Source organism: Fusarium odoratissimum, assembly GCF_000260195.1.
Source record: "Fusarium odoratissimum NRRL 54006 unplaced genomic scaffold supercont1.12, whole genome shotgun sequence".
NCBI lineage: Eukaryota > Fungi > Ascomycota > Sordariomycetes > Hypocreales > Nectriaceae > Fusarium > Fusarium odoratissimum.
The window spans coordinates 166,286-193,797 of NW_022158698.1; the positions used below are offsets into that span (position 1 = coordinate 166,286).

Genomic DNA, 27,512 nt, shown 5'->3' on the forward strand with positions numbered 1-27,512 from the left:
ACCCTAGAGATACTCCTTGGAATTTCCAGAAGTCATGACAAGCGAAAATTGCTAATGAGTTGACCATTTGAACTGGATATATGGTTTCATATTTTCTAATTACACGTTATAACATAGTTGCCTTGCGATGATCAACTTGGTGGTATCTCTGTTGTCGTGATGAGGTAACAATGAATGTCCTCAAAGACAGGACCACAACGAATGACGTCGCACAACGAATGATGTCGCCAAGGAATTGGCTGAATGCAAATGTCAGATAGCAATGAATTGTCGAAAACATTCAAGAGGTATAGATTTTAATCATACGAAATAAAACTCTGCAAATAGTAGTCTAAACTCCGTGCTCCTTTTATAAACTATGACCTAAGGCATATATATATATATTTAACAATAAGATATAGGATCCAAGTTAACCAGTATCAACAACATCGTACTCGATTATCTCGGATCTACTCAATAGTTGCGGGTATATGAACATAAATACGAAATGTTAAAGTTTCCCTTATCTTATCCCTCCCCGACAGGGGCAACAAAGAGTAAAGTAAAATTCCCAGGCATTGCAAAGCGACCAATCAGAAGGCGTCTTTAATTATTACCTGCAGTCTAAAACCCTTCGGCCCGTCATCTACTGCAGCGACACTGGGACTTCAGTGCGCGACGCGCTCGGTCACTGGACTTGATTTGACTTCTGATCGCAACCTTCCAATCCAATCTCAAACTTATCTCTTTCCTCATCAGCCCAGCCCAAAACGTTGCCTTGTATCTTCCAACTTTACACCAAATCACGAATTATAACCTCGCGATTACCACAGATTCATCAGCCTCATTGCGCCTCAAAGTCATCGACACTTGCACTTGCGCGTCAGTCAGAACTGCCGAGCAACCACCATCTTCACAATCTTTATCGAGCATTATCGATAACATCCCGCGCGCTTCTCCCTATCGATTACCCTACCCTACCTTGCCTCAGCCCTGTATCGTTTTGCAGGCAATTGTCACCATGGAGGAGGACGGGGCGCAACTTCTGCAGCAGACAGGACTTGATCCTATTTCTCGACCAGATTCTACTTCGACTTCTGCATCAGCTTCATTACCACACGTATTACCAGGCATTTCGGCTCTTGCTGCTGCCAACGCGGCTACAGAAGCAACATCTCAACTAAGGTACGATAACCCAAGAACTGTTCGTCATTCGTGACAATGAATGCGCGATACTGCCGACTTGAGCTCGAGCCTCCATCAAACAAAACCCTCCGACACCCCCATTACCAAAAAAAAAAAAAGATTGTTAACTAACCCCTGTCTGCAGAGCATCGGCCGCTCCGTCGCCCGCAATGTATGCCACTGCATCTCCTGCCGCTACGAGTGGGGGATCTGGAAGTACAATGGTAAGTCGCGACCATATTTCATTATCACAATCTTATCAGCACTTCCCCCGTTGCACTTTATATGCTGGGTCTACGGCCGACATATGTCATTTCCTGCAATCTTATCTCTCGAGAGCAGATGCATCCTGTCACGTTTTTTGCGGCGCCAGTTCAGTTGACCTGGCCTTATCGCCGCTGATCGATACAATCACGTGTCTTATCTCCAACCCTTGCCACACTAAGCACTTGCGGGATGGTCGATGGGTCTTGGGCTTATCTGGCTTATCAAGCGCAGCCAGTTACGTTGCAGCCAAAGAATTTTACTCCATCCTCTTATCGTGGCCGAGATAATAATCATCACTCTCCCTCCCGCTTTCGCATTGCATTGCACTGTACTCACTTTACACTCAACAACCGGCACCATGATGGCAACTAACGGATCAACGCAGCCTACCTGCCAAAATTGCAGTACCTCTACAACGCCATTATGGCGTCGCGACGAATTTGGCTCGGTTCTGTGCAATGCCTGTGGCTTGTTCCTCAAGCTGCATGGTAGACCCCGGCCAATTTCGCTCAAGACAGACGTGATCAAGAGTCGCAATCGAGTCAAGACAATGCGCCCTGACTTGGCGAATAAGAAAAAGGTTAGTCCAATGCGCTCAGAGGCATTGCGCATTGCTAACGCGGACTAGCAACAACAACAGCAGCAACAAGCAGCTGCGCAAGGATTCCCTACGACCGATGCAAATGGATTCGACACGACCGGACAGGCTGCTGCTGCCGCCGCACATGCTGCTCAAGCCGCGCGACGAGCGTCCCAGAGATCGAACGGCCATGACGGAGCCGACTCACCAATCTCCCGCACCGGTACTCCCTCTATGTACGCGCATGGCCTATCCCAGTTCATGGTCGACGACCCTTACCAGACCGGCTTTGTCGCAACAGGGGAAGGCCGCGCGTCATCTCCCACGAATGGGGATCGCAAAATGGACGCGCCACAGACGCATGAGCAACTTATTGCGCACAACTCAAGCCTGAAGACGCGGGTCAGCGAACTCGAAGTGATCATTGAGCTTTTCCGAGGCCGCCTCAGCCAACTCGAGCAACAAGAAGCTGTCGTTAGAAGCGGACAGCAGTTAAACCAATTGCGCTCTCAACTGGAGCAAACACAGGAGAGCGAGGCTCAGCTGCGCCGGCAGCTTGAGGATAGCCACCGGCGAGAGAGTAGCCTCAAGCGACGCCTAGATGAACTTGAACTCGAGCTTCAAGCTTTCCAAGAAGCCAACTCGGCCCCTGGAGAGAGACCCGCCAAGAGACCACGTACCATTGAAGAGCCCACAAAGACACAAGCAGAAGCAGATATTGAGGCGGCTGCTGAAGCATTGCTGGCTTCGGAAGCCTCTAGACCGAGCGAGGCTGTCGAATCTGCCCCTGTCGTGGATGCTCCTGAGTCAACTGAGTTGCCACAACATCCTGAGAGTTCAAAAGAAGGTTCTGTTCCCAAAACCGAGGATGAGATCGAGGCTGCGGACGTTCCGATTGATCCTAACATGCCCGTAATTGATGATTCCCAACCTGCGGCCGCAGAAGAAACAACGAAAACGGAGGATGTTGAGATCCCTGACGCACCTGATGCATCTGAAGCACCTGGCGCGCCTGAAGCAGCTGAGGCAGCTGAGGCAGCTGATGCCGCTGCTACCGCCGACGCCTCTCCTGAGGCTACCGAGGGGACAGAAACTCCCGCGCCCGCTAATGCAGCTACATGAGAAGAGTGATGTTGTAAGCGTCTCCGACTAGTAACGAAATGAACTTGATATCTGCGTCAGTCGCTTAAACTGACACTTCATTTGTCATTGACCCAACGCTACTGTCAGATTCATTGCTCGGTGTCTTGGCATCAATTACGACTCATCTTGATTTATACCCCCTGTGCGAGGCGTCCGTCGCCCTCGCTTTTCTTTCATGATATACCTCCTAGCGGCAAGGGCAGCGAGGATTCTAGGCGTTTTGGCCTCTTTGTTTCGAAGTGTAAGAGATGATTGAGGAGCATACAAATGTTTTAATGGGACGATGAATGCGAATGCGAAACTCGGTATACGGATACACGGTACGAGGATTCAGTCTTGGGAGTGTGGGACTTCTCGGGTACAAGTGCAAGTGCAAGAGGAGACGGAGAAGATGGTAGTTATCAAAAGTTTGGCTGCTCTCGCAATGGAAAATAGACCCTGGCTTTGATTCATCACTTATCTGATATGACATCGATAGCATAGCTTGTGAAGCATGGCGTAGAATGCGATGACCCCAAGCCGTTGAATCCGTTATCGTGGTAACTCGGGCGGCCTATTTATTCACCTGTATCTATGGTTTCTCCCTCGCTAAGTTAATTCCTTTGCCCTCAAGATTCCTGTGTTACCTGTCGTTGAATCTCCTGACAGTGATTGCCAGTGATTAACTGTGGCAGTCACGTGCTGCAGCAAAGATGATACAGAGCAACAGAACAACACGAGTTCCCCTCCAACCAACAACAGAGAGATCACGCGAATCTAAGAATTAATTATTCCTTCAAAAATTCACCGAAGAGATACACGCAATCAGGTATTTTTAAATCCTAATCCTATATTCATCTGGGTTACGTTCGTCATTTAACCCTCAACTCGACTAGCAAACCTCCAAGAGATGCCAACCGTTCCTACACGCGGCGGGCCTTCGGGTTCACGACCGACCTTCACTGGCGGAAAGGTTGTCCCTTTCCAAAAGAAAGGTCAAGTTCACCGTGGGGCTTCAGGAAAGACAGTCCTAGGAGGTCGTCGACATCGGTAAAGTTAATTCCAAAGCTAAACTAAGACAGTGGAATTACATACTAACAATCTAATAGAAAGATCCTTCGAGATTCGATTACTGGAGTCAGTAAGTTATGCACTCATTCCTCACTAAGGATCGCTGCTAACAAGTCGATTTAGCTAAGCCCGCTATCCGGTTAGTGAATTATATTCACCTCCATCTACCTGAGACATATGAGCATCGATACTGACACAATGAAACATAGACGTCTAGCACGCCGAGGAGGTGTCAAGCGTATTTCAGCTGGAATCTACGATGAGGTCCGAGCTGCGCTCAAATCGCGTCTTGAAGCGGTATGTAATATGTGTACACTGCTTCATTTGATCTATACTAACGCCGTTATCAGATCCTCCAGATGTGCGTCATCTACGTTGAGTACCGAAACGCTAAGACTGTCACAGTCCATGATGTGAGTTTCTTGCACTGCCTGCCACTGCTAAAGAGCACTGACTGACATACGAACAGGTTATTCACAGCCTCTCCCGTTTCGGTAGACCCATCTATGGCTTTGATCCGGACACCTATGATGGTCGAAATAAACCTAAGATGTAAAGCTAAATCGTTTCTGCGAAATCGGCTTTTACGTGTCTTTCATTTGATATGAGCGGTGTTAGGCGTCATTTTCACGCATTGTTTATTAGCATGTTGGTCCAGGTTGCGTGTTTAATACCATGAGCATTTGTGGAAGGATAGGGAAACAGAAAAACTGGCGTACGGGAAAACGCATATCCTGTTTAGGAGAATCGAAAGATTGATTGATATTGATCATGAGCTGTGCCATAACCTGATAAATTATGAACTTCTGTAAACGAAAGGAATATGGTATGATCTGGGGTATCTCAAGTGACAGTACGAGTAGGTACGGTATCAAAAAAAGAAAGAAATAAGAAAAAAAGAAAGAGAGAGTCGCTCCTCCAACCATTACATGCTTCCTCCAGTAGCATCTCGTCTCCCCTGACTGACCCAGAGTCTATACTCTAGCATATCCCCTCTTCTAGTGGTATCTTTGTAATTGTTTAGTGGTTGTAACTTCTTTCCGTCGATTGTATCGTCTTCCGGGGTATTCGTTCAAAGCATTCTTCAAATATTCTCCTTGTCGTCTCCCATTCCTCCTCATCTCATCATCGTCATCTCGTATAATCGCGTCCTGTTGATGACCAACTCGTCGATATATGTTCCTCGTCCCTTGAACATGTGAAGCAATGGTTGATCAACTCAACTCATTTACCTCCTCTTCTTAACAAAGTCCCAGTTGGACAAGATACCATCCAAAGCCCTGGTAGCTCGGACCTCGTCACGTCGGAAGGGGGCGTTGAAGATGCCGGGCAGTAACATGGCGCTGTTGGCGTGCTCTTGAGCAAACCCAACTTCAGCATCCTTTCCACAACGTTCCTTGGTAACACGGACAGCCTCCTGGAGGAGATCCTTTCCAACGCCCTTTCCACGGTAGTTGAGGTTGGTGGTCCACGCGCGAATGACACCCTTGCCTCCTCGTAGAGAAAGCGATCGTCTGCGTCTGTGGCTAGAAGTCGGGTTGGGCTCAAGGCGTAGAACGAGGGTTCCGATGATGTCTTGGTTCAATCGAGCAGCCAGCAGGGTATCCTCCTCTCCGTCATCAGCACGTAGCCAGTTCCATCGCAAGCGTTCAGCCAAAGAAATATAACCGTTGGCCAAGTAACGAATACCCATAAGGTAGCTCATGATCACTCCACAAGAAACCGTCATACCAAGTCCTGAGTCACGAGTAACGCCGCCGAAATGGTAAATGGCAGCCAAGGTTGCTGATAGGCCGGCAAGACAAAGCGGATGGAAAACGAGGTTCAAAGAGGCTCTTTGGCGCATCTGGGCAATTGAGTCGGCGACGAGGCGCATACCCTCAACCTTGTCTTGAGGTTTGTCGAGAACCTCGAGGGACAACGGCTCGACGTCATCGTCGTTGTCGAGACCAAAGTATGGCGTAGAAGCTGCAAGCGGAGAGGGAGATGGCGGGACAAAAGAGGAAAAAGGAACAGATGGACCAAATTGCGGAGTGCTGGTGGCTGAAGTCATTGCCGAGTGGAGGACAAGGTTGGCGCGGAGGAATGTGAAGAAAGCTATGGTTGCGATGTTAGTCATGGTGTTTTGGTTTACCCGTTTTGATTCCGTCAAGGTTTGTTCCCAAGCCGGCCATATTGAATATGATTCATGACGGAAACATTTCAACACAATCCATCGTGTCTAGAGCTTGCTGAAGCTACAGAATGAATAGCTCCAGCGCTTGAACGTCGAGTTCGTGACCATCAAGTCAGGCCTATACGAACTGTCGTGTGCTCAAGGTTGTGACCAGGGTAGTCTTTGGTGGTGGCCATAGTAACCGGGCGACAGGGGGCTCTTACACCAGGACAAGGCCCTGAAAGAACAAAGAGAAAATGATGAGAAATCAGAGAAACTTACCAGCACTTGTCTTCAAAACTGGAACAGCACCAACTCTATCGACAACCGTGCTTGGGTGGCAGGCCCTCAGATCAAGCTCTCGAATAGCAATATGCTGAGGACCTTCCATGGTGGTGTAGGTGGCCATAGTGAGAAATGGCGTATTAGACTACCTTAGATAGGTACTGGAGGTAGAAAGGAAGAATAAGATAAGAGCAGTCAAAGATGATGGAAGGAAGCCAGCCTTCAGAAACAAAGTGGACTGGGGAAGACAATAAGGGTATAATATAATAGTATGATTATAAAGTCGAGATGTGATTATGTTTAACAAACAATAGGTCGAGGGAGGAAGAGGGAGACGGGAGAGAAATAGATCGAGACGAGTCCGGGGGAAGAGGAAGAGATTTCAAAGTTTCGAGAAGGGTAGGGTCGTCAGCTCCTGCAAGTCGAAAAATAGGCTTGGGAACGACCCGACGCTCTGGTGGCCGTAGCGTCTTTTTCTTTTTCGAATGCGACACACTCTGCATTAAGATCCTTGCATAGTGCGGCGCTGTCACGGCGTCGAGGCCGGATCCCTGGGCCCTTGGCTCATCCCTGAACTCGTTGGTTGGCGCCTTTGTGCCTCTATTTCTCTCGTGTGTGTCTGTATCTCGCGAGTTTAGACAGATAAATGGTCTGCTTTGTTCTCTCTAGCGTGGATGCGGGATGGTGGAATCACTAGTAGCTGATTCCAGGCGGGTTTGCACATGTGGTAGTGGTGGTGTTGATGTCGGTCATGGTTGCGTGACAAGATACGCTATCTCGTCGAGCGATATCAATCATCGTTGGCCTGGACTCTTGAGAAGGATTCGGTGTAGTGGTGCACTTGCTGCAACGCACATATGTGCTGTGGTTCCGTCACAGTATCTTCACTTTGATAATGATACCTATGCACCCCTCTTTTGCCTTATCTTCAACATCTCATCCAATCATAAAAAGTATATCTTGTCTCTTGGTCGTACCGTCATGTTCCAAGTTCAGAGCTTCACACTTCCCCTCCCAATGTAGCTAATCGTCAGTAAACAACCTCATCAGAGGCGTTGTCTCTCGTCTCGTCTTTTTGTTGAATGACACAACAGGGGGCATTTCAGCCTTCAGCCCCTCATCTCCACTTGGGTCCCAGCAACAAACGACTAGAAGCGGGGAGCCGAGACGACCAGCGGCCCAGAGCATGTTAGTTTATTGTTGGTGCCCTGTAGTCTCATAACGTTCAGGTTGGCCCATGCGAAATCGAAATTCCACGAGCACGCGACGGCCAGTCAATTAAATTTGATTTGATCCTGCCTTGACCATGCTTGGGCCCCAGCTGTTCGATTTGAAATAAAGGGCTCACCTGGCTCCGGGGCAAGTTATAACGCAGCCGAGTAAGGCATGATTTCAAGGTGTGAGTGGACACACTGATAGCCCGCCTGCGTTGGCTCTAAAACCAACATCTGCAACCTTCATGTGCTTGAAGCTTTTGACAATCGGGCGATATCGATATCATTGATGTACAGGTCAAACTTTCATACAGAGGACAGATAGTAAATCGCCGCTTGGCACCCGGTTTGAACACGACATGTTCCGTAGCGGCCTTTACATCTGGATCGTCAGGGGCCAGTGAAATCTGTTCCCAAGAGCTGAATAGTCTAGACCAGCGACAACGGTGTCTCCTCATCGCACTAACCGTGCCGGCGCCGTTGTCTTGACGCCATCTCTCTCATGCGGCAATAGTCATTTGAGGAGTAACCGGCCAATCCAATAGTTCAGGTTGACACGATATATGTCGCTTGGTTCGGCTATCAACATCTCGGTGGTTGCAGCAAGAGTTGATCGTCCTTGACGTGACAGTTTGAAGCAAGAAACAACGTCGGAGGATGTTCAAACGTGTTCAAAGTGGTAATCTCTATGTTGGATCAACTCCACTGCTGACGTATCCAGCATATCCCTGGTTGCAAAGTTGTTGACGCGCCAGCCAGCCATAACGCACAGAGGGGAAGGAAACCATTTGTGACAAGCATCTACCACCTAAGCGACGGATGTGTGGGGGAACAACCAAGGATGAATTCATCAACGCCGCCTGAGAACGCGAATCCTTCGTAGTTACCAACGGTAACCGATTTGCTCGGAATCCTTTGGCCGAAGTTTGTGGTTTTAGCCGCATGAAAGTATGTGATAGTAACTTAGAAGGTATGAATAGTTATCGTTCTCTCCCACTTGCCGTACTGGCTCTAGCACAGTACGCGGCTCAACGACTTCGTTGACGTTGGTCGTTGATGTTCTCGTCATTGGGAACATGACGCCCGTTTTCGCGATTGAAACTTTTTGGTTGACTGTGCTCATCCTGTTCTCTGCAGGGTGCAAAATACGACTTTTTCGGTTGTTTCCCAGTCAATATTTAATAGGTCCATGCTTAAAACTTCCAAGAAACCGCCATGAAACGCACGACAGTGAAACTCTTATGGAGCACGGAGCACAACTCGAAACACTCATGTCCGTCAACGTGTTTGACGAGGGTCGATCCAGCCCCTCCTCGTTGCAACGAACCACAACGTTGTTGCTGTAGAATTCGCAGGGATGCTGTAAGAAAAAAGACCCTGAAACTGTAAAAGACCCTTGCGAGCAAACGTGATCTTCCGCCAGTTGAAGATGCTTATTGCAAAGGCCGATCGAAACTTTGTGGGATCATGTTGATACTAAAAATCGCGAGAGAATAGGTACCTAGGTAGGCATTCAGGCAAAATTAATCTGTTTCAATGACGGACAGTACGAATAACAGGATCGGGCGAGTACCTTCCCTCCTGCAGTTTTATTGTAACGGAAAGAAGCTTCGCTGCCAGCTGGCTGTTCCTGCTGGAAAGTCTTGTCAAGCATATCAGGCGAGACTAAGAAGAAAGATGAATTAAACTAAAATTTTCTTTCATCACTTTACATCAAACATAAATTCTTCTTCGTGTAAACACCCATACCAGGAAGCTACCGCAGCCTATCATCTTCTCAATCGATGTCCCAGTACCATGCCAGCAAAGGCAATCAATCTATAAGCAGTTCCGATTGCGACCAAAACGCCAATGTTGAGCCACTTGCGGTCAAGATGATATCCAGTCGCCTCAGCTGCAATATCGACCTGAAAGAGGTATGCAAAAGGTGCCACAAGCTGCCCAAAGTACAGTTCCGCCAACCATGTAGCAGGAGATGCTCGCCACAGCCACTCCATATGCCAATCCTTAACAGATGCCAATGGAGGCGCGGAACCAGAGAGAATACCAGTGATGAGGGCAATCATGGTAGCAAATAGTGGCGCATCTTCACGTCGAACGACCATGCTTACGATACTTGCAAGGCCATAAATGCAGTAGAAGTACAGCAAATTTGTGAGGAATGCAAGACCCCAGTCGATGATGGGCACAGACAACAAGAACAAGGGCACGGTGAAGTGCATGCAACCGAGTGCCATGCGGGGAAAGACAGAAATAACCTTGGCAAGGAAGTAAGCCAGTCGGGAATGGCCTGCTTCAGCCTCTCGCCTGTACAAGAGTGTCTCTTCGGAGAAGAGCTTGACTCCAGGGGCACCCGCAACAAGGCCAATAGCAATGGCAATAAGAAGTGCGAACTGAGGTGCAGAGAAGAAGTCGATAGCTGTCGATAAGACCTCATAGGGCTCGTGGAATAGACCGACAAACATAATACCGTTCTTGGGGTTATTGGCGAGACCAAGCAGGGCACCTGCGAGAACAGCAAGTCCCATCTCGGCAAACAGAGCAGCCCTCGCGCGATATTGCTGAAGCATTGCACGGCAGAGGCAGAGCCATCCTTGTTTGATATAGGGAGCACCACGCTTCTTGAGCGCCTGGCGCATCCCTGTATCGCCCAGCATCGTGGACCTGACACTTCTGCGTTCGTAAGCTTCTTCCGATTTGCTCTGGCGCATCTTAGCCCAGTGCGAGATGAGTGCTTCCTTGGAAACATCACCGGCACTGTTGTATTCCCGACCGTTACCGGTGATGATGTCGGTAATTACATCTGCATGGTTGCTGTGCTCTGGGAATTGGAAGCCCATGCTCTCGAAATATGTCTGTGACTCCATTTGAGGGCCTTCATAAATGGTCTGTCCGTTACCAAGCAGGATGAGATTATCAAACAGGTCGAAAATTTCAGTTCGCGGCTGGTGAATGATGACAATGATGGAGATGCCGAGTCTTGCGATAGCTTTGAGAGTGCGCATGATGGATGATGCTGCGGTAGCATCCAAACCACTGGTTGGCTCATCAAGGAAAATAGCCATTGGGGCAGCTGCCAATTCCATGCCGATACTAACTCGCTTTCTCTGACCACCACTGATGACAGGCTTGCCCACGCTACCGACCCGAGAATCTCGCACGTGCGAAAGCTCTAGACAGTCAATGACAGACTCAACATGAGCTTCGACATCTTTCTTGCTCCAGTTACGAGGAAGTCGAATACGTGCCGAGTGCACAATGTTCTCGTAGACCGTCAGCTCAGGTAACACGATATCATCCTGAGGCACATAGCCTGTCAACTTCTTGTACTGCTTCATCTTGCCTGGAGTATTGTTGACCGCAACGATACCACCAGTATTGCTCGTTTTGCCCATCAAAACATTGACAAAGGTCGATTTACCAGCTCCTGAGCCACCCATGACAGCAACAAGCTGTCCTTGCTCAATAGAGCCTGTGACGTTCTGAAGGATGGGCCTTGGGCTCTTTTTTGGATGAAAGACAAGGTCGGAGTATCTGAAGGAGAGGCCGAAGTTGGTTGCCTCAGCTGCTCGTCGCATTGATTCAACAAAAGCTTTGAGCTGTGGGTTGGCCTCCATTTCTTTCTGCTCTTGTTCCGAGCTGTAGACGCTGTTCCGCGAGAGAGCAGCCTCAAAACCAGTCCGGGTGCGCCCCTCTCGGAAATCTTGTCCATATGGTGAATAAGGACTGTAGCCAGGCTGCATTGGAGCCATCTCATTATCTTGATCTTCGGGCAACTCCTTGTATCCACGTCCAGTGATTGTCGCTTTGACGGCCCTCATGGTCTTGTGTCTCTTCAGAGCACCAGCATGGGCCTTGGATGTTCTCTGCCAGCGTGAACGGAACATCAAGACGAACATACCAACAAGGAGGAGGAAATCGATGATGACTAGAACGCCTACAGGAATCAGATACCTCTCAAAGGAGGCACCCTCCGGACACCTGCTGCCAGATAGGCATGGTGTTGGAGTCGAAGCACCAGGCTGGCAATATGAACCGGCAGGGCATCTAATCTTCTTCATGCCCTTATCCTCCAAAGGGCAATAGTGGCCCGCCTGGCAGATAATGGGCTCGAAAACCCCCATCCCCACGTTTGTTCCGTTCAATGAGCAAGTCATGCCTGAGAGACGTGCAACTGTGCACTTCTCAAGAGGAGGACATGATTGAGGGAGTGAATTGATGGTGTTGTTCTGGCCTGTAAAACGTCAACTTCGATTTCACGCAACCCAGCCAGTGAACTTACAAAGAAACCCTTCTTTACAGCCATACTTCTGCCAGGAAGACACGTTCTGCAGCTGCAGAGGAAGGGCACCAGGCCTCCAGCAGGGTGCAGCATCAATAGGAAGCCTATCGTTAAGAAGCTGATATGTGGTTCTGTAGAAACTGGTCGAGAAGCTCGATCGGTTGGTGCCAGTGCAGTCTCGGTCGTAAACAGTGAGTGTGTTCTTGTCCTTCAATGGCTTAAGAGAACGGCTCTTGGAGTCCCATACGAGATCACCTCCGACAGGAGGGTTGGAATTGTCTTCCATGGGCAGATCAAGCGAACCCTGGGGATTCTTGGCCTTGTACCATTTTCCGCTTGTGATGTTGTATACACCTTGTGTTTGGTTTCCAATGCATTGCCATGCTGCTTGGCCGTTATCGAAATTTGCTCCGGCTTCGGCGAGCTTATCGAGTCCAGGTAGCGCACGAAGAGCGCAAAGACATGCAGTTGTGTCGAGGAAGCTTGGTGTATCGGGCTTGGCACCTGGAAGGAAAGGTTGTTGTGGTAACTTAGCGTCATCGACGCCATAGCTTGAAAGCGACATTGTGGCGTATCACTTGTTGCTCAAAAAGGTAGAGAGGTTATTGACAACTTTGACTCTCTGTTTTTCACTTATATCCTCGTGGGAAAGGACGAGGAACAACAACAGCAACGCTCATCATGTCAAGCCAACAAGGCGGCATGTACTCCATCTTATAAGCCGGCTGGGACTTTGTGATCCTACAACCTGAATGAGGAAGAAAAAATGAAATTCATTGCCTGAGATCCATACGGGATTCCGAGCCCAGGGTTCGGACTTGGGATCTACCATTCAAGGAGCCTGAATGAGACTCATGCGATGGACCTTGGGCAGTGCTTGTCAGATTTTAGTCTCCGCGAAGGATGCACAGGGTTGGATCATCCATTCCCAAAAGGCGGTGCTCGAGAATCCTCCTAGGGTTTCAAGATGTTGCAATGTTTACGGTCACTTGTGAGCGAAGACTCGGAGCGATTATCTCGCCATTGGCCAGAGCAGCAATACGAGAAAGAGGCCATAATCTTGTGATAAGGCGACGTCGTGCTGAATGATATGTCTTGATCTGTATTCCAGGTTCTTTAGTGATGGAACGCCAAGAAATGCTGTCAGCCTCTTTTCTTTTTCTCCATATTGCCGATGCCAGCAGCCAATGCCTCAACAACAAGGACAAGGCCAGGGTCTGTTACATCAGAGGCGGCAGCTCCTGCGGGTCGTCAGCGCCTCGTCGAACCAGATAAAGCCTAGGTCGAGGCGCATTTGCACCTTGCTCAGCTCTGAGTTGTGGGGAGCTAAGGCTTAGCGAAAACGAATTTCGATATGAAGGGAAGACACGTAGGGCTGACCTGACTTGCTCGAGACTGAAGTCCTCTACGGGATGACCATCTCACTGAACAACTGGTGTTTCAAGGAAATGGCTTAATAGGGCCTCATCTCGCGCTACGGCGCCACTCTCCTGGCTAGGAATATAGATGTCAGCAATGGCGTCGAGCCGTGAGATGATGCTTGGCTGGATTTGTTAGCTGCGCGATCTTATTCACCCAATATCCACATCTTATTTTAACGTCCATGGGAGCTATTAATCGATGAAACCTTAGACAAATTCCATTCTGACACGGACCAAAAAAATATTGCTATCATGGAGTCTTCGTGGCAGTGTCAGCTATAACGATGAATCCTTCCTCGAGGCTCGCGGCATGTGCTTCGCTTTTCGGGTCCGACCAGACGCGATGATACCGTCATGTCAGCACTCATGTTACCTTGAGTGCCGATCTTTAAAAGAGGCAAGAATATGCAGCTCAGCTCGCCAATCCGAGACTGGATGCAGTGGTTGGGTTTACGTATTCTCCTTGCGCCTCTTCCTATGTGTTAGAAAGCTGTACGCATACTACCAAGGCATATTGGTCTTGTCGCATCAACGTGTTGAAAATATCTCCTTCGTGTTATTGGTGTTGAACCGGAGGCGATTTCATAATACAACTACATGACCTCATCAGTACTGAGCTTACCCTAAGGTCCAGTGTCAGGTATCTTACTTTGACAATGCTGGAACTGGAGGCCCAACGATATTCAAGATCATACACTAGAATATGGGTCTCCAGTATCTGTTAAATGAACCCCGAGAAACGAAAGACAAATCGAGCGTCTGGCAGGTGGTGTCAACTTCCTCCACGATTCTGCATTGCTGACTTGATGAAGACACGCTGATTCACAAGAGAACTGCAACAACCTGTGATGGCAAGTGTATCACAGTACCAACAGGGCATGTCCTATGATCCTGCGCAAACGGTTGAAACCAATGTTTGTGAAGGAAACTATTCCATTAAGTATTGCCGTGTATTTGACTCATATCTTCAAAATGGATATTGAGCTTGGCTCATGATCCTGCTGGACATGGAAGGGAAACTGTCAAAAGTTTCTCGGGTCATGGAATGAAGAACAAGGAGAATAAGCCATGCCGATAGCGACTGTGAGAGAAGTCTCTCGATTGTCATTACGATCAAGGCTATTCGAGCGGGCCCAGTGATCGACTTGATCTATGGTTGTGTTCAAGAGTATTGAACCGAAATTATCATTGAGAAGACAAGAAGTCGAGAAGTTGATGCTCACCGTGTATGCAGCCCCGAAGAAACAGAGCGCCGGACGGTCACTTATAACAGGATTCAGATCAGGTATCCAGCAGGGGACATTCGTCGGAAACGGTGTGTTGTGAGTCCAGGGTAACAAAGCCGCATAAAGCCATACAAATCCAAGACGGAGGATGGTTCTATGATGTCAGAAACTGGTGGGCTCTTGGAGAGAGAAGGAAGTATCCCATTTTAATCTGTCAGATGAAGCAATTGCTTTGATAAAAGTGTAAAAGAAATTCTCTTTATCTCACGTGCAGAAGTTGAGGTCCCCGAAATCTGACTGTCATCCCAAGGTCTTTCTATCTGCCGGTGCAGTAACAACGACACTCGAATCAAGGTGGTGAACCATCTGAGTCATGAAAGGATAAAATAGACTCACTGGCTAAGTCGTCAAAGCACGAGAGCACCATATAAATATTGAAGTCACAGGAGCCTCCAGTGCAGCTACATCGAATATGGATCCTAATAAGGCCCACGGAAGATAAGAACAGAGATCTCTCTATTCATAACTCTGTCATATACTAGGCCAAGATTCAGCTCCATCTCTGGGCTTTAGAGCAGACATTGATGAATATAGAATTGAGTGACAATCAATCTGTCCTTACACTTCTTCTCTCTACCTCTGTGATGTCTCATTGCACATGCCGGAAAGTGGAGGGCCATGTCAACGACGCCCTTGAACTATACCGCCAGCCACTCCGACTCTGAAGGGCTCAAGACTTGTCAATTACACGCATCAGCTGCCCGAGTTCGCTTACAAGTTACTCAATCAAACGAGAAAGGAGGAGATAATGATATGATGAATCATTTGTATGGCTGTTGCCTTTCATGTCTTGTGAGGTCTGTTACGGAACACAGCGGGGGGGGGGGGGGGGTTCCGACAGTGGAGGTCTACCGAACTCGGGACCGAGGCAACAGAAACAAATAATGAAAGACAGAGTTCGTAAAGAGACAAATAAGAACTCACAATGAGTCTTGTTGGGTTACTTCAGCTGAGATTGAAAACCAAGACTGTATTGCAATCAATAGTTTGTGATTGGACGTATGAGTAGATGCGGTGTGAGATCTTCGGTAGCTGGAGCCGAATGCCATGTTATCTCAATTGCCTGCGTCACCTCCTCAAAACTAACAGGAATTAGGTACCTTGGGTTAGTGCTTGAGTCGGCTATGGCTTGCCCACCTAGTCAACGAGGGGTTCGTACCTGATTAGCAATCCAGTTCTACCTTTCACATCATAAACATTGTTGCTTTGTCCTGTTGACAGGCTGTCAAACAACACATCAAGAAATAATGAAGGTCACTCAGGTAAGTCCGATCAAGCTTCACTCATGCCAATCTCTGTGAGAGGTCCTGGACTTTTGCTGACAGCCCATGATAGCTTTGGTACTATCCTATCAAAGGACTTCGAGGCATTCAAGTCCAGTCGGCCAAACTAGGCCCACAAGGGCTTCAATATGACCGTCGTTTCATGCTTTACAAGATTGAGAAGTCGGGCGACTTCAGCAAGATCCAATTGTCCGGTCACCCAGAATGCAGTCTTTTCGCACAAGAAGTCGTTGGCGACAAGATCCGGGTCAAGTACCTGATTCCAGAAGTACCACTTGTGCCGTGGAAACCAGAGCAGGACACTGTCCTTGAAGTCCCAATTGAACCGGATATTAATGAATTGAGCAAGGCCGACGTCAGCCTACATCAAAGTCGTGTTATTGCATACCGCATGGGACCCAAATATGATGCATGGTTCACCGCTTGCTTTGGTTTCGACACAGCTCTCGTCTTCATTGGCGATGGTCGACGCCCTGTGCTGGGAACATTCTCTCCCAAGGCTCAGGCTACTCCTCCGCCATGGCCAATGTTGCTTCTCAACCACCTTTTAGGGAAGAAAGCCACTGAGGATGATTGGATTACCTTTACTGATTGTGCGCCCTATCTGTTCACCACAGAAGAATCTCTCAGCAACGTCAAAGCCCGGCTATCGACATGCGACGTTGACATGAAGGCTATGCGACCCAACATTGTTCTGGATGGCGAAACCGCATGGGATGAGGACTTTTGGGCACAGCTGACCATTAATGGGGCTCATCAAGTAGCTCTCACCAAGATGTGCGGACGATGCACTTCGCTCAACGTTGACTACTCCACTGGCCGTGCAGCAAAAGGGGAGCGTGGCACGGTACTCAAGAAGCTCATGTCTGACCGAAGAGTCGATACTGGATCAAAGTATTCTCCAGTTTTCGGCAGATACGGGTTTCTCACCAGTAACCCTGGCGGCGATACGATCATATCCATTGGTGACAGTGTGGAGGTGACCAAGAGAAGCGCTGAGCGTACTGTATGGGATTGGGCGTTGGCGGATCCCAAAATCGCAAAATACTACCAGTCTTCCTCAGACACGAGGTCGAGCATACCCATAGTTCTCTCATTCTGGCTGACGGCTGCGGCTCTGCTGGGCCTGCTACCGTGTTGGCTTTTACTTGCCTGAATAAACATACCTCTTTCTTCGATCAAGGTGCCAGAAAGAGTGACAAGTGCAGCAAGGTTGCCTCAGCGAACCGCCCTCAAACTACCGGCCAATGTCTTTGAATATGCACAATCTTGCAAAGAAGGCAGCTCGTAAGAGCAGATGTGACCCAAAGCAGCTTTGTGTCCGGCCGCAAACGCCCAGTGTCCGTCCGCCATATCTCGGTGCGGGAGGCCGGAGGGGTGGGGACTGGGGTCAGCCATTTACCTCCGACGCCGAGACGGAGCGGTCTCTCTTCGGCATGGCAGTGTCCGTAAAGGGCCGGAGGCGAGTAGTCACACGCAACTGACAACTTCTTGTCCGAGCATCTGGAAACGTTCCATCAACCCGTGCATTCTAATGATTTGCCGAAGTATGACAAGGTCGTCACACGAACTGGTCACACAAAAGCCCTAGCACAATCTGAGGAGCATGGCAGGCCCTGCCACCCCGATCGTTAAGTGACATGAATGTGCATGGTCGAAGAGCTCGTCAACTGATGCTTGTGAGTTTTGAAACAAAGCAAGACAGGGCAAAAGAGTTCAGCCAGTCTTTAAGCGAACAACCAACGGACCAATGAGCGAGGCGAAAGACTGAATCAACAACAGTGATACTATCATGTATGCTCAGACAGCTCGCAAAGCACCTCAAAAGCTCCGGGTACGTTCCCCGATGGGACCGTGTCGGCCTGGCGGGCGAGATGTCGGATCCGTTAAACATGGGGGGGGGGTGTCGTGCCTCGTGATAGTTGTTAAGGTTGTCGGCATGACTCAAGATAGTTCCGTAGAAACGAGCCTTGATTGAATACCAAAGTTTATATGGTGGTTGTGTATCATACACGTTATTGAAACATTTGCGAGGCTGTAAGCGTCTACATCAGGCATTGGTGTGTTTCGGTAATTTGGAAAACCCCTGGTTCGCGTGTCGACGTTGCTCTTCACCGTTGGAAGCGTCAAGCTGAGGACCTGGGTTCGCGTGTGCACCGTGTGCAGAGTGGAAACAATACGAGACAGCTTCTAAGTTGTTCTGGAAGGCTTCTGGTGAAGATTGGTCTTTTTGGCGGGCCGCTAAGAACGCCGATCAGACTGGGGGCGGCGTGAAGCCTAGAATAGCATCATCCGCGTTAAAAGGTATCCATAGCTAGCTCTGTCAACGATCTCGGTGCCGGTGCTCCCTCAGAGTGAAGTAGGTAGCTTCTTTTCCTTCGCTACGCCATGGCACAGACACAGACTGCGACGCTCCACAAGACTGCCTCAGCCATCCGGATGTTTCCCAGGAGAAGATGATGCGCATTATTCCACGTCAGCTTGTGTCTGGTAATGGAAGTTGGTTGCCCATGAGCAAGGCTCTCGCATTTGACCCGCGCAACCTAGTCCAGTCCAGTCAAAGACGGCTCGGGGAAGGGAAGTAAAGTGAAGTAAGCATCCAAGCGAGGTGCTAAGAGAGGAGAGAAAAGTTTAAAGTGATGTGGTAATGAGAAATATTGAAAAGGTAGGATCGTGATGAGATGAGACAAGAGATCTACACGATGGTGCACTGAAAGAAGGCAGGGACTCAATACGAGAACCGAGGCGGACGATAGAAGAGGAAAGGGCAGCCAATGCCGTAGGTGGGAGGGGAGATTACAGGACTTGGGCCTCTTTCCTCACTGTCCAATGTCCACCTCACCTCTCACCTCAAGTTCTGGTCCTTGGGGCTGGGGATGAGAAGGCAGGTACCGCTCATGCTCACTAGTCAGCAGCTACTGTACCTAACGTCGTGAACTTACTCGTAAACTCCGGGCCAATCAAGGCTCATTAGATCGATTGCTAGGCTTCTTGTATAAGATGAAAAGACTGGGGAAGACTCCCACTGAGGTAATGATACTACTACTAATCAAGGTCTTGTTCATGATTCAGTTTCACATCCACCACGTCGATGATGATGATAATGACAATCATTTAGCTAGCATTTAGTGGTAGAGAAGGAGTCAAAGCTAGAAACAGAATGTTTTCATTTATGACGATAGCGATACACTAGTTGATGTGTGTGTTCCTCTCACCCTCTTGATATCCTCTGGTTCGCCCCGTATCTGTCTGGCTTGAGCCATAGTCTATTTCGAGCGCCGACCCTAAAAAAACACCAGTCCCATATCCATAAAAATCGTTGTTTTTCTGTCCTTGCGCCATGAGCCAAACGGAAAGTTTTGTTGGCTCCAATAAGATGAGGTCATAACGACATTCCCCTTTGACTTCTCTCCCGCCCAAAAGTACCATCAGCAGCCAAGTTGCTTCTGGCAGTGGAGGTTGAGGAGATGAAGACCAAAGCGTGGGGTAAACCCTCCGAAAGTAAGAAAAAGAAGCAAGAAGAAAAAAATTCCAACAAACACCGTTTTGATGCAGGCGATGAACCACAAGCCAGGTATTACAAGGAAGAGAAAACGAAAAGGAAAAAGGGGAAAGGAGATGAAATGAAGAAAAGAGATAACACCAAAAGAGACCAGTCAGGATCACCTGTAACAGATCAGATCTCCTAAAAGGGAAAGTTCCTAACTGGGACTGTAGATTGGAGGAGAGTTCCAGCAACATGACACGTCTAACAGTCCGGTCTTCCCATCGTTGCGTTGCGTTGAGTGTTAGGCTGGTCTGGCCTGTATGCTTGGGTTGTCGACTTGGGTAGGGCCACAAGCGAACGAGACGGCGAGACAGAAGCGTTGGAGCTTGGTGAGCTAGTGAGTGAGAGGTCTTCGCTCCAGTCGCAAGGGCCAAGGGGGTGACTAGTGCTGCACAATTCCGAAAACGGGCCACAGGTCCCTGTGAATGGAATCTCCCACGTGGAACGTGCAGGGCGCTATTCCGTCATGGAAATCAGAGGCAGAAGCGTAAAAAAGTCAAAGTCACCCAAAATACCACCGTTTGGCCGAATACCCAGGAGAGACACTGACACAGCCCGACTGAGTCACTGTATCAGCTCCTAATGTACTCCAAGTTGTTTGTTGGTTGATGTCTTGTCCAATGCATGCGTGTGTATGTGTTGTTCTTCGAGGCCCAGCTCAGCTCAGCTGAACTGGGCATGATAGGAAAATCTCAAGCCAGTGAGTATAAGTCGAAATGACGTTGTGTGTCAACTGAAAGTGAAAAGAAATGCTGTGATGGGTGCACGCGAGGGGGTGTGTGACGATTCGGTAGCCGTGCATCCAGAGCCAGCTCCGGGCTGCCGTTCCGCAGTACGTAGCGTACTGTAGTGTAGCGTAGCAGCAAGTAACTTGTGCCAAGTGCAATCAAATCAAATGCCCATGCTGAGACCATCTTCTCTGATCGCAAATGTGCATCGGCACCGAGACCAAGAAGGGGAAGCTTTCCACTTCCTGCTTGGGTTGAGCCTTTCGCATTTTGTAAGTCAGGCCATATCAGTTGGTGCCGAGTGAGGTTGCAGAAGCAGAAGAAAAAAGTGAAAGCACAACAAAACAGCTGCACACCCATTTTTGCATGTGGCTGCCAAAGACTGTCTCGGCATTAAATGACTTGCGCATGTATACACAAGCCCTTAAGCAGACTGCGTGCAAGGCCGGCATAGATGAAGCTTGCAATAGGTGCACTCCCAGATCATCCAGTGAGGACCGGACCGACAGTGCTGGCAGATCCACTGGACAAGAGTGTTGTCCGACTTGATCATTCGGAACTGGTGGGCGCAAGCGTTGGCCATTTTGTCGGGAATTGTGGCGGTGTTGTGGGTGGTACAGTAGAGGTGTAGATGCTGTCGAGAGTCTCTTGAACCCTCTCACAAGATTTGATGGCCTGATTGGATGCGGCTATGTTCCTGAGGGAATACAATATTAGCCTTACATGCATACATGAGACAGACAACCCAAAATGGGCTGTATGTAAGTTGTAAGCAGATATGTAAGATGCGGTATGTAGAACGCAACCTCATGCCCGCTCTTCCTTGGACTTACACGATAGCTGTTGTATGAAGCGTCAGGGCTTTCAAGGCGGAGTGCGGTGAGATGTTGATAATGCAGTGCAACAACAGGATGAGAGCTGTCCTTTTATGGGTGTAAAAGGTGAGAGTTGAAGTAGTAGAGTAGGCAATGTGTCAGAGTTGTTGTGGAAGACGTCGTGATTCATCAGCAGCTGAGTGAGGGAGGAGGGCCACAGGTCTTTATACTTGGGAACGGGAGCGAGGATCAGGCGAAGTGACAGAGTTTCGGTGTTGGTGTCAGTTGCACGCTCAGTCGTCGTTGCAGTGCAAGTAAGGCAAGGCAATGCAATGCGGTTCAAATGTAAGGTACAGAACAAAGATCAGAGTTCTGATATGATGTCGTTTGCAAGCAAGGACTGTCAAACGGAAGACGGGATGAGGAGGGCCGGGATGAGGCTTGCAACAACGGGCCTGGGAGATAGACGACGGAAGAGGCACGAGCAACGAGGCGGAAATGCCGACAGGTGGTGCCAACACCAAATTGAGTAGATTAAACGGACGATTGACGGGAGACAAAGCGAGCGAGCGAGCGAGCAAAGACGAGAGGGAGCAAGGTTATGTGAAGTAAGGTAGGTGAACTATGGGTATGGTATGGATATGGGGGTTCGTTCTTCTGGTACAGTAGCTTCAATGTTACAACAACGAGGGACTCCCGGGGGACATTGGCGATAATGTACCCGCCAACGGGTCCCAAAATCATGGATGTGTGGACGGAGGGACGGAGGGACGATGTTGAAGGCCGTGCCCTTGCTCGACCCTATCCTGTCCTGACTGTCCTTTTGGTCTTGAGCCGTCATGCCCATGCCAGGGCATTAAAGACAGTTAATGTGGAATCTTGAGTGTAAGGACCTTAAAGGTACTGTAGGTAGAGTCGTACGTAGTACAGGCAGTGCAGTGCAATGCCGTACTGTACTCAGAAGTATAGTTCTCTCCTCCTGTCGGCCCAAATCCCAGATGTGCCCCCAATCCCCGTTAAAGGTACGGTACGGTACAGACGGACGGGGTTTTGTAAAGGATGCCCTGTCCTTGACGCTTCTGGAAGATTGAGAAGAATAAAGAGGGGGAGGGGGGGAAAAGAGAAGCCCAGGGAAGGGAAACCCTCCACTAACAGATGGAAGGGAAGGGGGGTGTATATCTTGGAAGATGGGGCCTTCTAAGGAAATCAGCCTAGGGATCGGTTCCAGCAACTGAAATGGGGGTTGTAGGCAGCGAACGACCGAGAAGCACAAGCAAAAAAATGTGAGTGAGTGAGTGAATGAGTGAGTTAGTGGTGGAAGGTCAGTCAGGTACCGAGACCGAATGACAAGGTAAGGATACGATCCTAACCTTACCTCCACTATCACATTGAAATTCAATTAGACAGGATCGAATGGGGTTGGGAATGGGGATAACATGGACAGCAAGAGTTTAAGGTATCCACTGATGCAGGTACGTCGCCTTGTTTGATCGCGCTAGGTGCGGCCAATTACTGCGTGTCGGTTATGGACGACCGAACAGATTCAAACAGACAGAAAGAGAGAAAAAGAGGAATTGGGAAGAAAAAGAGACACCACAATTTCAGAGGAGGGGAATGCCGGATTAATGAGGAGAATAATTCCCCAAGGTAAGATAACGCAAGTCAACCTGTTTAGCAACTAACTAAGGCACTCCGTATCTATCTAAGGTATGGTGTGGCGAGACTACAGTAGAATATTGTACCTACCTATACGAGTAAGGTAAGGTCAAGTTAAAGGTTAAACGACACCTCAAACTTAAGGGTAAGGCAGAAGCAGAAGCAGAAGCAGAATGACTCAAAGAATCCATGAGCAAAAACCAACTGATTTGGAATGGCAGGGCTTCGCTGAGGCACACCAAATCAAACCATAGGGCACCTGTGTCCTGGTTCTCGGGGCCAACCCAGCAGCGCCAGGATCATATTTCATAGTGGAGACCTCCACTACCTTACCCTCTAGGGCCGCTTCTAGGGGGGTGCAGCACTGAAAAAGACTGTGAACTGTCTTGGATTGGATTGGGCGTAAGCCGCAAAAGGGGAGCCAAAAAAGCTCGTGAAGTGGTGCTAGGCAGCTTCTGAAGGCCAGAGGCATGCATTCTAAAACTGCCCTTACGGAATCGATACCGAAAGTGCGGCAGATAAACCCAAAACCTTGGTCTAGACTCTAAGAGTTAGCACACCGGCCGTGCCGAGGCGAAATGCCTACTCTGAAATAGTGAGACTGCCTGGTGAGGTCACAGGTAGGTCTTGCTTCTGACCATCACGATCTGAAAGCTCCAGCTCAAAAAAAAGAGAAGAAGTAAAAAACGGTGTGATCCGGTAAAAAACAACAACATGGAATTCTTGTTTTTTTTCACGTCTTCGGAGTTTGTATTCATCCATTCATCCCTGAGTGTGATGTAAGAAGAAGCGGACCCCACCCCGCGGCGCGGGTAAGAAATCATACTCATCCAATGTCAAGATAGGATATTTACCGAAGGGGTAATGATCCTAGTGCAAGATATTCGACGTGTCGTAATTGGAGGGGACTTCTATACGCAGCACAGCAGGGAGTTTGGAAAAAGGTACCAAGTGCAGTAGAGATGTTCATCAAGAGACAACTAACTAAGTACCTAGACAGAACTAGGTAATAAAAACAAGCAAATTGAAGAGTGTTGACATAAAAGTGCGGCTTCGGAGAATAAACCAAGCCACCACAAACAAATATGGAAGGCACACGGTTTCAAATAAGTTGAAGCGTCAATCACTCTTGTCGTCTCTTTCCCCCGTGCATACGACTTACACATAGTTATTACCAACCGCCCGGGCCTCTACGCAAGGTTTTCGAATGGAACCTCCTCCACTGCAAAAGACGCCTGGAAACTCAGCCCTAAACCTCAAACATTGTCGCTAGGCGAACTTCACCATGTCAAAAGTCCATGATCCTGCAAACCCTAATGTTCCTTGCCCAAGAAATCATGCCACTGGAAACTCGCCGGAGCCTCCGACCACAACTCTGGTCCTGATCTGTGCTTCTGAGTCTGAGGCTGGGGGATCATCGTAATGAACTCAACTCCAGACATCCATGGAATATGATATTCGTGAACAGGGAACGATACGTAGGAAATAGCAGCCGGATGCAGTAATGAACTGACCGCTGTCCCTGTCATCAACCTAGTGCTCAGTCGATCATCTGTTGGCGGTACTCTGGAAATCTCCCGTTCAAACAGCCATTTAAATTTCATGTCCTGATTCTGATTGTCCAAGCACAACCAATACAAACAGCCGCTTCATCAACTTGTTATTTCGTTGAACGTACCGTACCAAATCGGCTTCTTTCCGGGGCTCGTGAAATAATAACCCTGCCGCTATGCCTGCCGCGCTTGAGCTTTTTGCTGTATCGTTTCTTACGGAATGTTTTTCGTTTTTAATGCCTTTGCGTTCAGACCCTCAATCGCCACGATCAATTCCCATCCGAAACAACTTGTTGGTGCATGTTGGTCTCTCTTTTAGCTGTAGGGCCGTAAAACAACTTTAGAGTATAGCGGCCAATCATGGCTGAGGAATTAAGCTAGTTCTTTATGACAGCCGTTTTACCAACTCGCCTCTGTCTGTACCTTGTTCGAACAAGTTTGCCTAGGCATATGCAGTCTATTTACACCAGTAATGTTGCCGCGGTAAGATGGGCAGTCGGAGTTGTTGCCGCTGTTTGGCGGTCACTTATCCTAACAGTCTTGTCTATTATCATCTGCTACATTGGTCAGCTTTACGCTATCCCATCTGCTGCACCTTTTCGGATATACAGGCGAGCATTCGCTATTCACCCACGTTTGGCGGGGAGGCGTGGCTGAATACCCTTGCAACTCGTGGGCCCCCATCCCGATGTTGGATTCATGACGATGTTGAGCCTCACTCACTGTCCGCCCGCCTCAGTCCACTCTAGGCCGGTCGACCCGCCCCGTTTATTAGAGATATTAATGACATTTACACTACCTACGTATGGATCTAATCACGTTGTCCCGCATGTTTGCAGCGGCTTGTGGGGGTTTCTCGTCAGTGGTGATATTGCTCCCGAATATGTTCGTTTACTCAGACGAATGCTGACTTGGTATGACATGGTAAAGTCACATTTTGTCATTATAACATAATCCGGGTATTAACGAATTCTTACTTTTGTGTGTGTGTATGGTCTGATTCTGATTATCCCCTTTCAGCGAGATGCACCGAGGCAAAGTGAAGTTGTTCTGGGCCTACTTCCCTTTTCGATCTGTGACTGATGGATGACCCCATACTCTCTCCTTCTCCATCCCCTCCTCCTCCACTTTCCACTTTCCCGCTTACACGGATTGGAACATGAACCCAGGAAACCATTAACTTATTCATACCTGCCTTAGCTACCGACTGTTACCTTCCGTACCTTCCCACTCTGAATAGTTTGCTCAAGACCCTGTAATCGAAATCTCGTCTGTCACCCCTTTTATTTTATTTTTCATCGTATCTCAGAACTCTTTCTCTTAGCTTCTCCGTCTTCATCACAAACATCGACGTACATACCCACGCATCATCGTCAACCGTCACCTCCCGGTTGACAAATCAAGCAAGGATTACAGGGAAATGCCTGCCCGCATGTGCTGTAGTTCCCTGCTTGCTTGATCGAAAAAGACAACGTGGCAGGCCTTGTCGCTTGTCTCTTCGCCTCGCTACCAAATTTTCCAGATGCATGGCGACTCCATAGTCGATCGCAAGTCTCAGCCGCCCAGATATGGTAATCCGCCTGATTACCATCTCTAATTATCCGGTATTGGACTTTCTGAGATCCTCTTTGATAGCTACCCTACATAGAACTCTCTTGGCAGATATCCTCATCCTGCTCAACTGACTATGATCTTGGAGTACCTGCTACAATCGTTAAATCTGCTGACTTCAACACCATGCGACCCTCACACGGGCCACCAACTTACCCGGCACAGTTTACTCTCCCCGGAAACGACACCAAATCCGCTATCCATCCACAAGGAACCTGTCGCCGGCTTAATCTGGCTGTCCCGGCATTTCAACCGCCCCCATTGCCACTAAGGCATGTCGAAAACCCCCCTGGTCACCATTAAACCGCTGCGAGCTGCAAGTGTCCTGCAGTCTGCCACACTTTTGGAAAGCCACCCGTCCGGGACCCTGGCTCCCACAAGCCAAGATCGGTGGCCGTTGAATGTCAAGAATGCCCTACATGGGCTTCAACGGGCGCTCAACCCTCATTTTAACGCATCGCTTCTCAAACTGAAACCAGGAGGACCGCATATACAACATCATTGCGTTTGCTGAGAGAGTTTGCTCCTTCAACCACCTCAATATTCGGCCAAATGGAATAGAGGACCGCCTCGCCTGGGTTTCATCCCCTTGTCAGTGACCATAAAGAGTAACAAGAAGCAATTGATCGGTTGTTGCCCTTTCTGCTTTCGAACCCAACGGATACGCGTTCCCACACCCGTTCAGAGTGCAATTGGATCTTCTTGCATGTCAAAATCTGACATACATGGTTTTTCATCTCGACTTGAGCGTATCGAACGGCCCAGTCCACATCTGCCGGGGTACCGGCATCACATTTCCCCCATCTGCAAGTGCCTCAACTGTCTCTGATCTCCAAGCGGAGTCTCTGCCGCATACGGTCACCATCCCGCTGTCTTGAACCCCCTCGATCTTGAGTGACGTTGCCAACTCCATAGCGGTAGTATCCTTGAGCTTCAGTTTGCATGTGTTGAAGCTTGGACCCAAGATTCTATGTGCCTCACTCAACTTTAGCTTTGAGAGGCTGTCTCACAGTTCTCATGCGTTGAGCTGGATGTTTCATCTCTTGGTTCCGGAACTCAAATTGAATTGTAAAGCTATTTCCTATTTTCGAACATTTTCCCTCAGCTCTGCATGGCTCAATGGGTTTGTGCTTGGCAATCGTCAAGCCTGGACTTCGTATCAGGTGATGGCATTTTTCAACAGACCACCAAGAGAGCCTACCATCATAATCCACAAATTCCAGAACGCAAGTCGAAGTTATATCCTGGGTAATCAAACAACCGTGGTCCCTGTCGGTCTGGTGTGAACACCTCCACCATCTGGTCATTGGCACGTCGGTGTAGAAGTTCCGCGTGCAAAGCTCGGAGTTGATAACACCACATCTACACTACTTCGCACGTTACCTCGTCCTAGAACTTCATCCCTGAAGTCAGTTGATACTGAATCTACGACTTCGGAGCGAGTTTCAGGACAAGGACAGTTTACCGGCGAT

At 48.8% G+C, this 27,512-nt stretch overlaps 10 protein-coding genes across 13 annotated transcripts; 4 read left to right on the plus strand and 6 right to left on the minus strand.

Annotated features, from left to right (window-relative positions):
• Positions 1 to 648: 648 nt before the first annotated feature.
• On the plus strand, positions 649 to 3,734 carry FOIG_08028 (uncharacterized protein). Of its 3 annotated transcripts, XM_031207849.1 has the most exons (4): positions 649 to 1,164; positions 1,310 to 1,388; positions 1,817 to 2,011; positions 2,060 to 3,723. In XM_031207849.1, the coding sequence occupies exons 1-4, from the start codon at positions 1,001 to 1,003 to the stop codon at positions 3,131 to 3,133; spliced, it is 1,512 nt and encodes a 503-aa protein (XP_031061983.1). In that variant the 5' UTR covers positions 649 to 1,000; the 3' UTR covers positions 3,134 to 3,723. The 3 variants fall into 3 exon arrangements, with proteins under 3 accessions (XP_031061983.1, XP_031061985.1, XP_031061984.1); XM_031207851.1 differs by having other exon boundaries at positions 649 to 1,388; XM_031207850.1 differs by having other exon boundaries at positions 837 to 1,164; positions 1,310 to 2,011; positions 2,060 to 3,734.
• A 309-nt stretch (positions 3,735 to 4,043) lies between these two features.
• FOIG_08029 (histone H4) lies at positions 4,044 to 4,760 on the plus strand (the record flags this gene model as incomplete). Its single annotated transcript, XM_031207852.1, has 6 exons — positions 4,044 to 4,183; positions 4,243 to 4,274; positions 4,328 to 4,343; positions 4,414 to 4,501; positions 4,555 to 4,617; positions 4,674 to 4,760. The coding sequence occupies 6 exons, from the start codon at positions 4,044 to 4,046 to the stop codon at positions 4,758 to 4,760; spliced, it is 426 nt and encodes a 141-aa protein (XP_031061986.1).
• Positions 4,761 to 5,432: 672 nt separating this feature from the next.
• On the minus strand, positions 5,433 to 6,323 carry FOIG_08030 (uncharacterized protein; the record flags this gene model as incomplete). Its single annotated transcript, XM_031207853.1, has 1 exon — positions 5,433 to 6,323. One exon carries the CDS (start codon positions 6,321 to 6,323, stop codon positions 5,433 to 5,435), a length of 891 nt encoding a protein of 296 aa, XP_031061987.1.
• Positions 6,324 to 6,487: 164 nt separating this feature from the next.
• FOIG_08031 (uncharacterized protein) lies at positions 6,488 to 6,768 on the minus strand (the record flags this gene model as incomplete). Its single annotated transcript, XM_031207854.1, has 2 exons — positions 6,488 to 6,597; positions 6,642 to 6,768. 2 exons carry the CDS (start codon positions 6,766 to 6,768, stop codon positions 6,488 to 6,490), a joined length of 237 nt encoding a protein of 78 aa, XP_031061988.1.
• Positions 6,769 to 9,490: 2,722 nt separating this feature from the next.
• On the minus strand, positions 9,491 to 13,321 carry FOIG_08032 (uncharacterized protein). The gene is made up of 2 exons (XM_031207855.1): positions 12,141 to 13,321; positions 9,491 to 12,092 (listed from the first exon to the last, which is right to left on the minus strand). Exons 1-2 carry the CDS (start codon positions 12,703 to 12,705, stop codon positions 9,628 to 9,630), a joined length of 3,030 nt encoding a protein of 1,009 aa, XP_031061989.1. The 5' UTR covers positions 12,706 to 13,321; the 3' UTR covers positions 9,491 to 9,627.
• Positions 13,322 to 15,942: 2,621 nt separating this feature from the next.
• FOIG_08033 (uncharacterized protein) lies at positions 15,943 to 18,228 on the plus strand. The gene is made up of 2 exons (XM_031207856.1): positions 15,943 to 16,109; positions 16,183 to 18,228. Exons 1-2 carry the CDS (start codon positions 16,095 to 16,097, stop codon positions 17,284 to 17,286), a joined length of 1,119 nt encoding a protein of 372 aa, XP_031061990.1. The 5' UTR covers positions 15,943 to 16,094; the 3' UTR covers positions 17,287 to 18,228.
• Positions 18,229 to 19,319: 1,091 nt separating this feature from the next.
• On the minus strand, positions 19,320 to 19,871 carry FOIG_08034 (uncharacterized protein; the record flags this gene model as incomplete). The annotated part of the gene is made up of 1 exon (XM_031207857.1): positions 19,320 to 19,871. One exon carries the CDS (start codon positions 19,869 to 19,871, stop codon positions 19,320 to 19,322), a length of 552 nt encoding a protein of 183 aa, XP_031061991.1.
• A 958-nt stretch (positions 19,872 to 20,829) lies between these two features.
• FOIG_08035 (uncharacterized protein) lies at positions 20,830 to 20,988 on the minus strand (the record flags this gene model as incomplete). Its single annotated transcript, XM_031207858.1, has 1 exon — positions 20,830 to 20,988. One exon carries the CDS (start codon positions 20,986 to 20,988, stop codon positions 20,830 to 20,832), a length of 159 nt encoding a protein of 52 aa, XP_031061992.1.
• Positions 20,989 to 24,161: 3,173 nt separating this feature from the next.
• On the plus strand, positions 24,162 to 24,299 carry FOIG_08036 (uncharacterized protein; the record flags this gene model as incomplete). The annotated part of the gene is made up of 1 exon (XM_031207859.1): positions 24,162 to 24,299. The coding sequence occupies one exon, from the start codon at positions 24,162 to 24,164 to the stop codon at positions 24,297 to 24,299; it is 138 nt and encodes a 45-aa protein (XP_031061993.1).
• A 1,111-nt stretch (positions 24,300 to 25,410) lies between these two features.
• FOIG_08037 (uncharacterized protein) lies at positions 25,411 to 27,507 on the minus strand. Of its 2 annotated transcripts, XM_031207861.1 has the most exons (3): positions 26,197 to 27,507; positions 25,790 to 26,131; positions 25,411 to 25,740 (listed from the first exon to the last, which is right to left on the minus strand). In XM_031207861.1, exon 1 carries the CDS (start codon positions 27,345 to 27,347, stop codon positions 27,018 to 27,020), a length of 330 nt encoding a protein of 109 aa, XP_031061995.1. In that variant the 5' UTR covers positions 27,348 to 27,507; the 3' UTR covers positions 25,411 to 25,740; positions 25,790 to 26,131; positions 26,197 to 27,017. The 2 variants fall into 2 exon arrangements, with proteins under 2 accessions (XP_031061995.1, XP_031061994.1); XM_031207860.1 differs by having other exon boundaries at positions 25,411 to 26,131.
• Between the last annotated feature and the right edge of the window lie 5 nt (positions 27,508 to 27,512).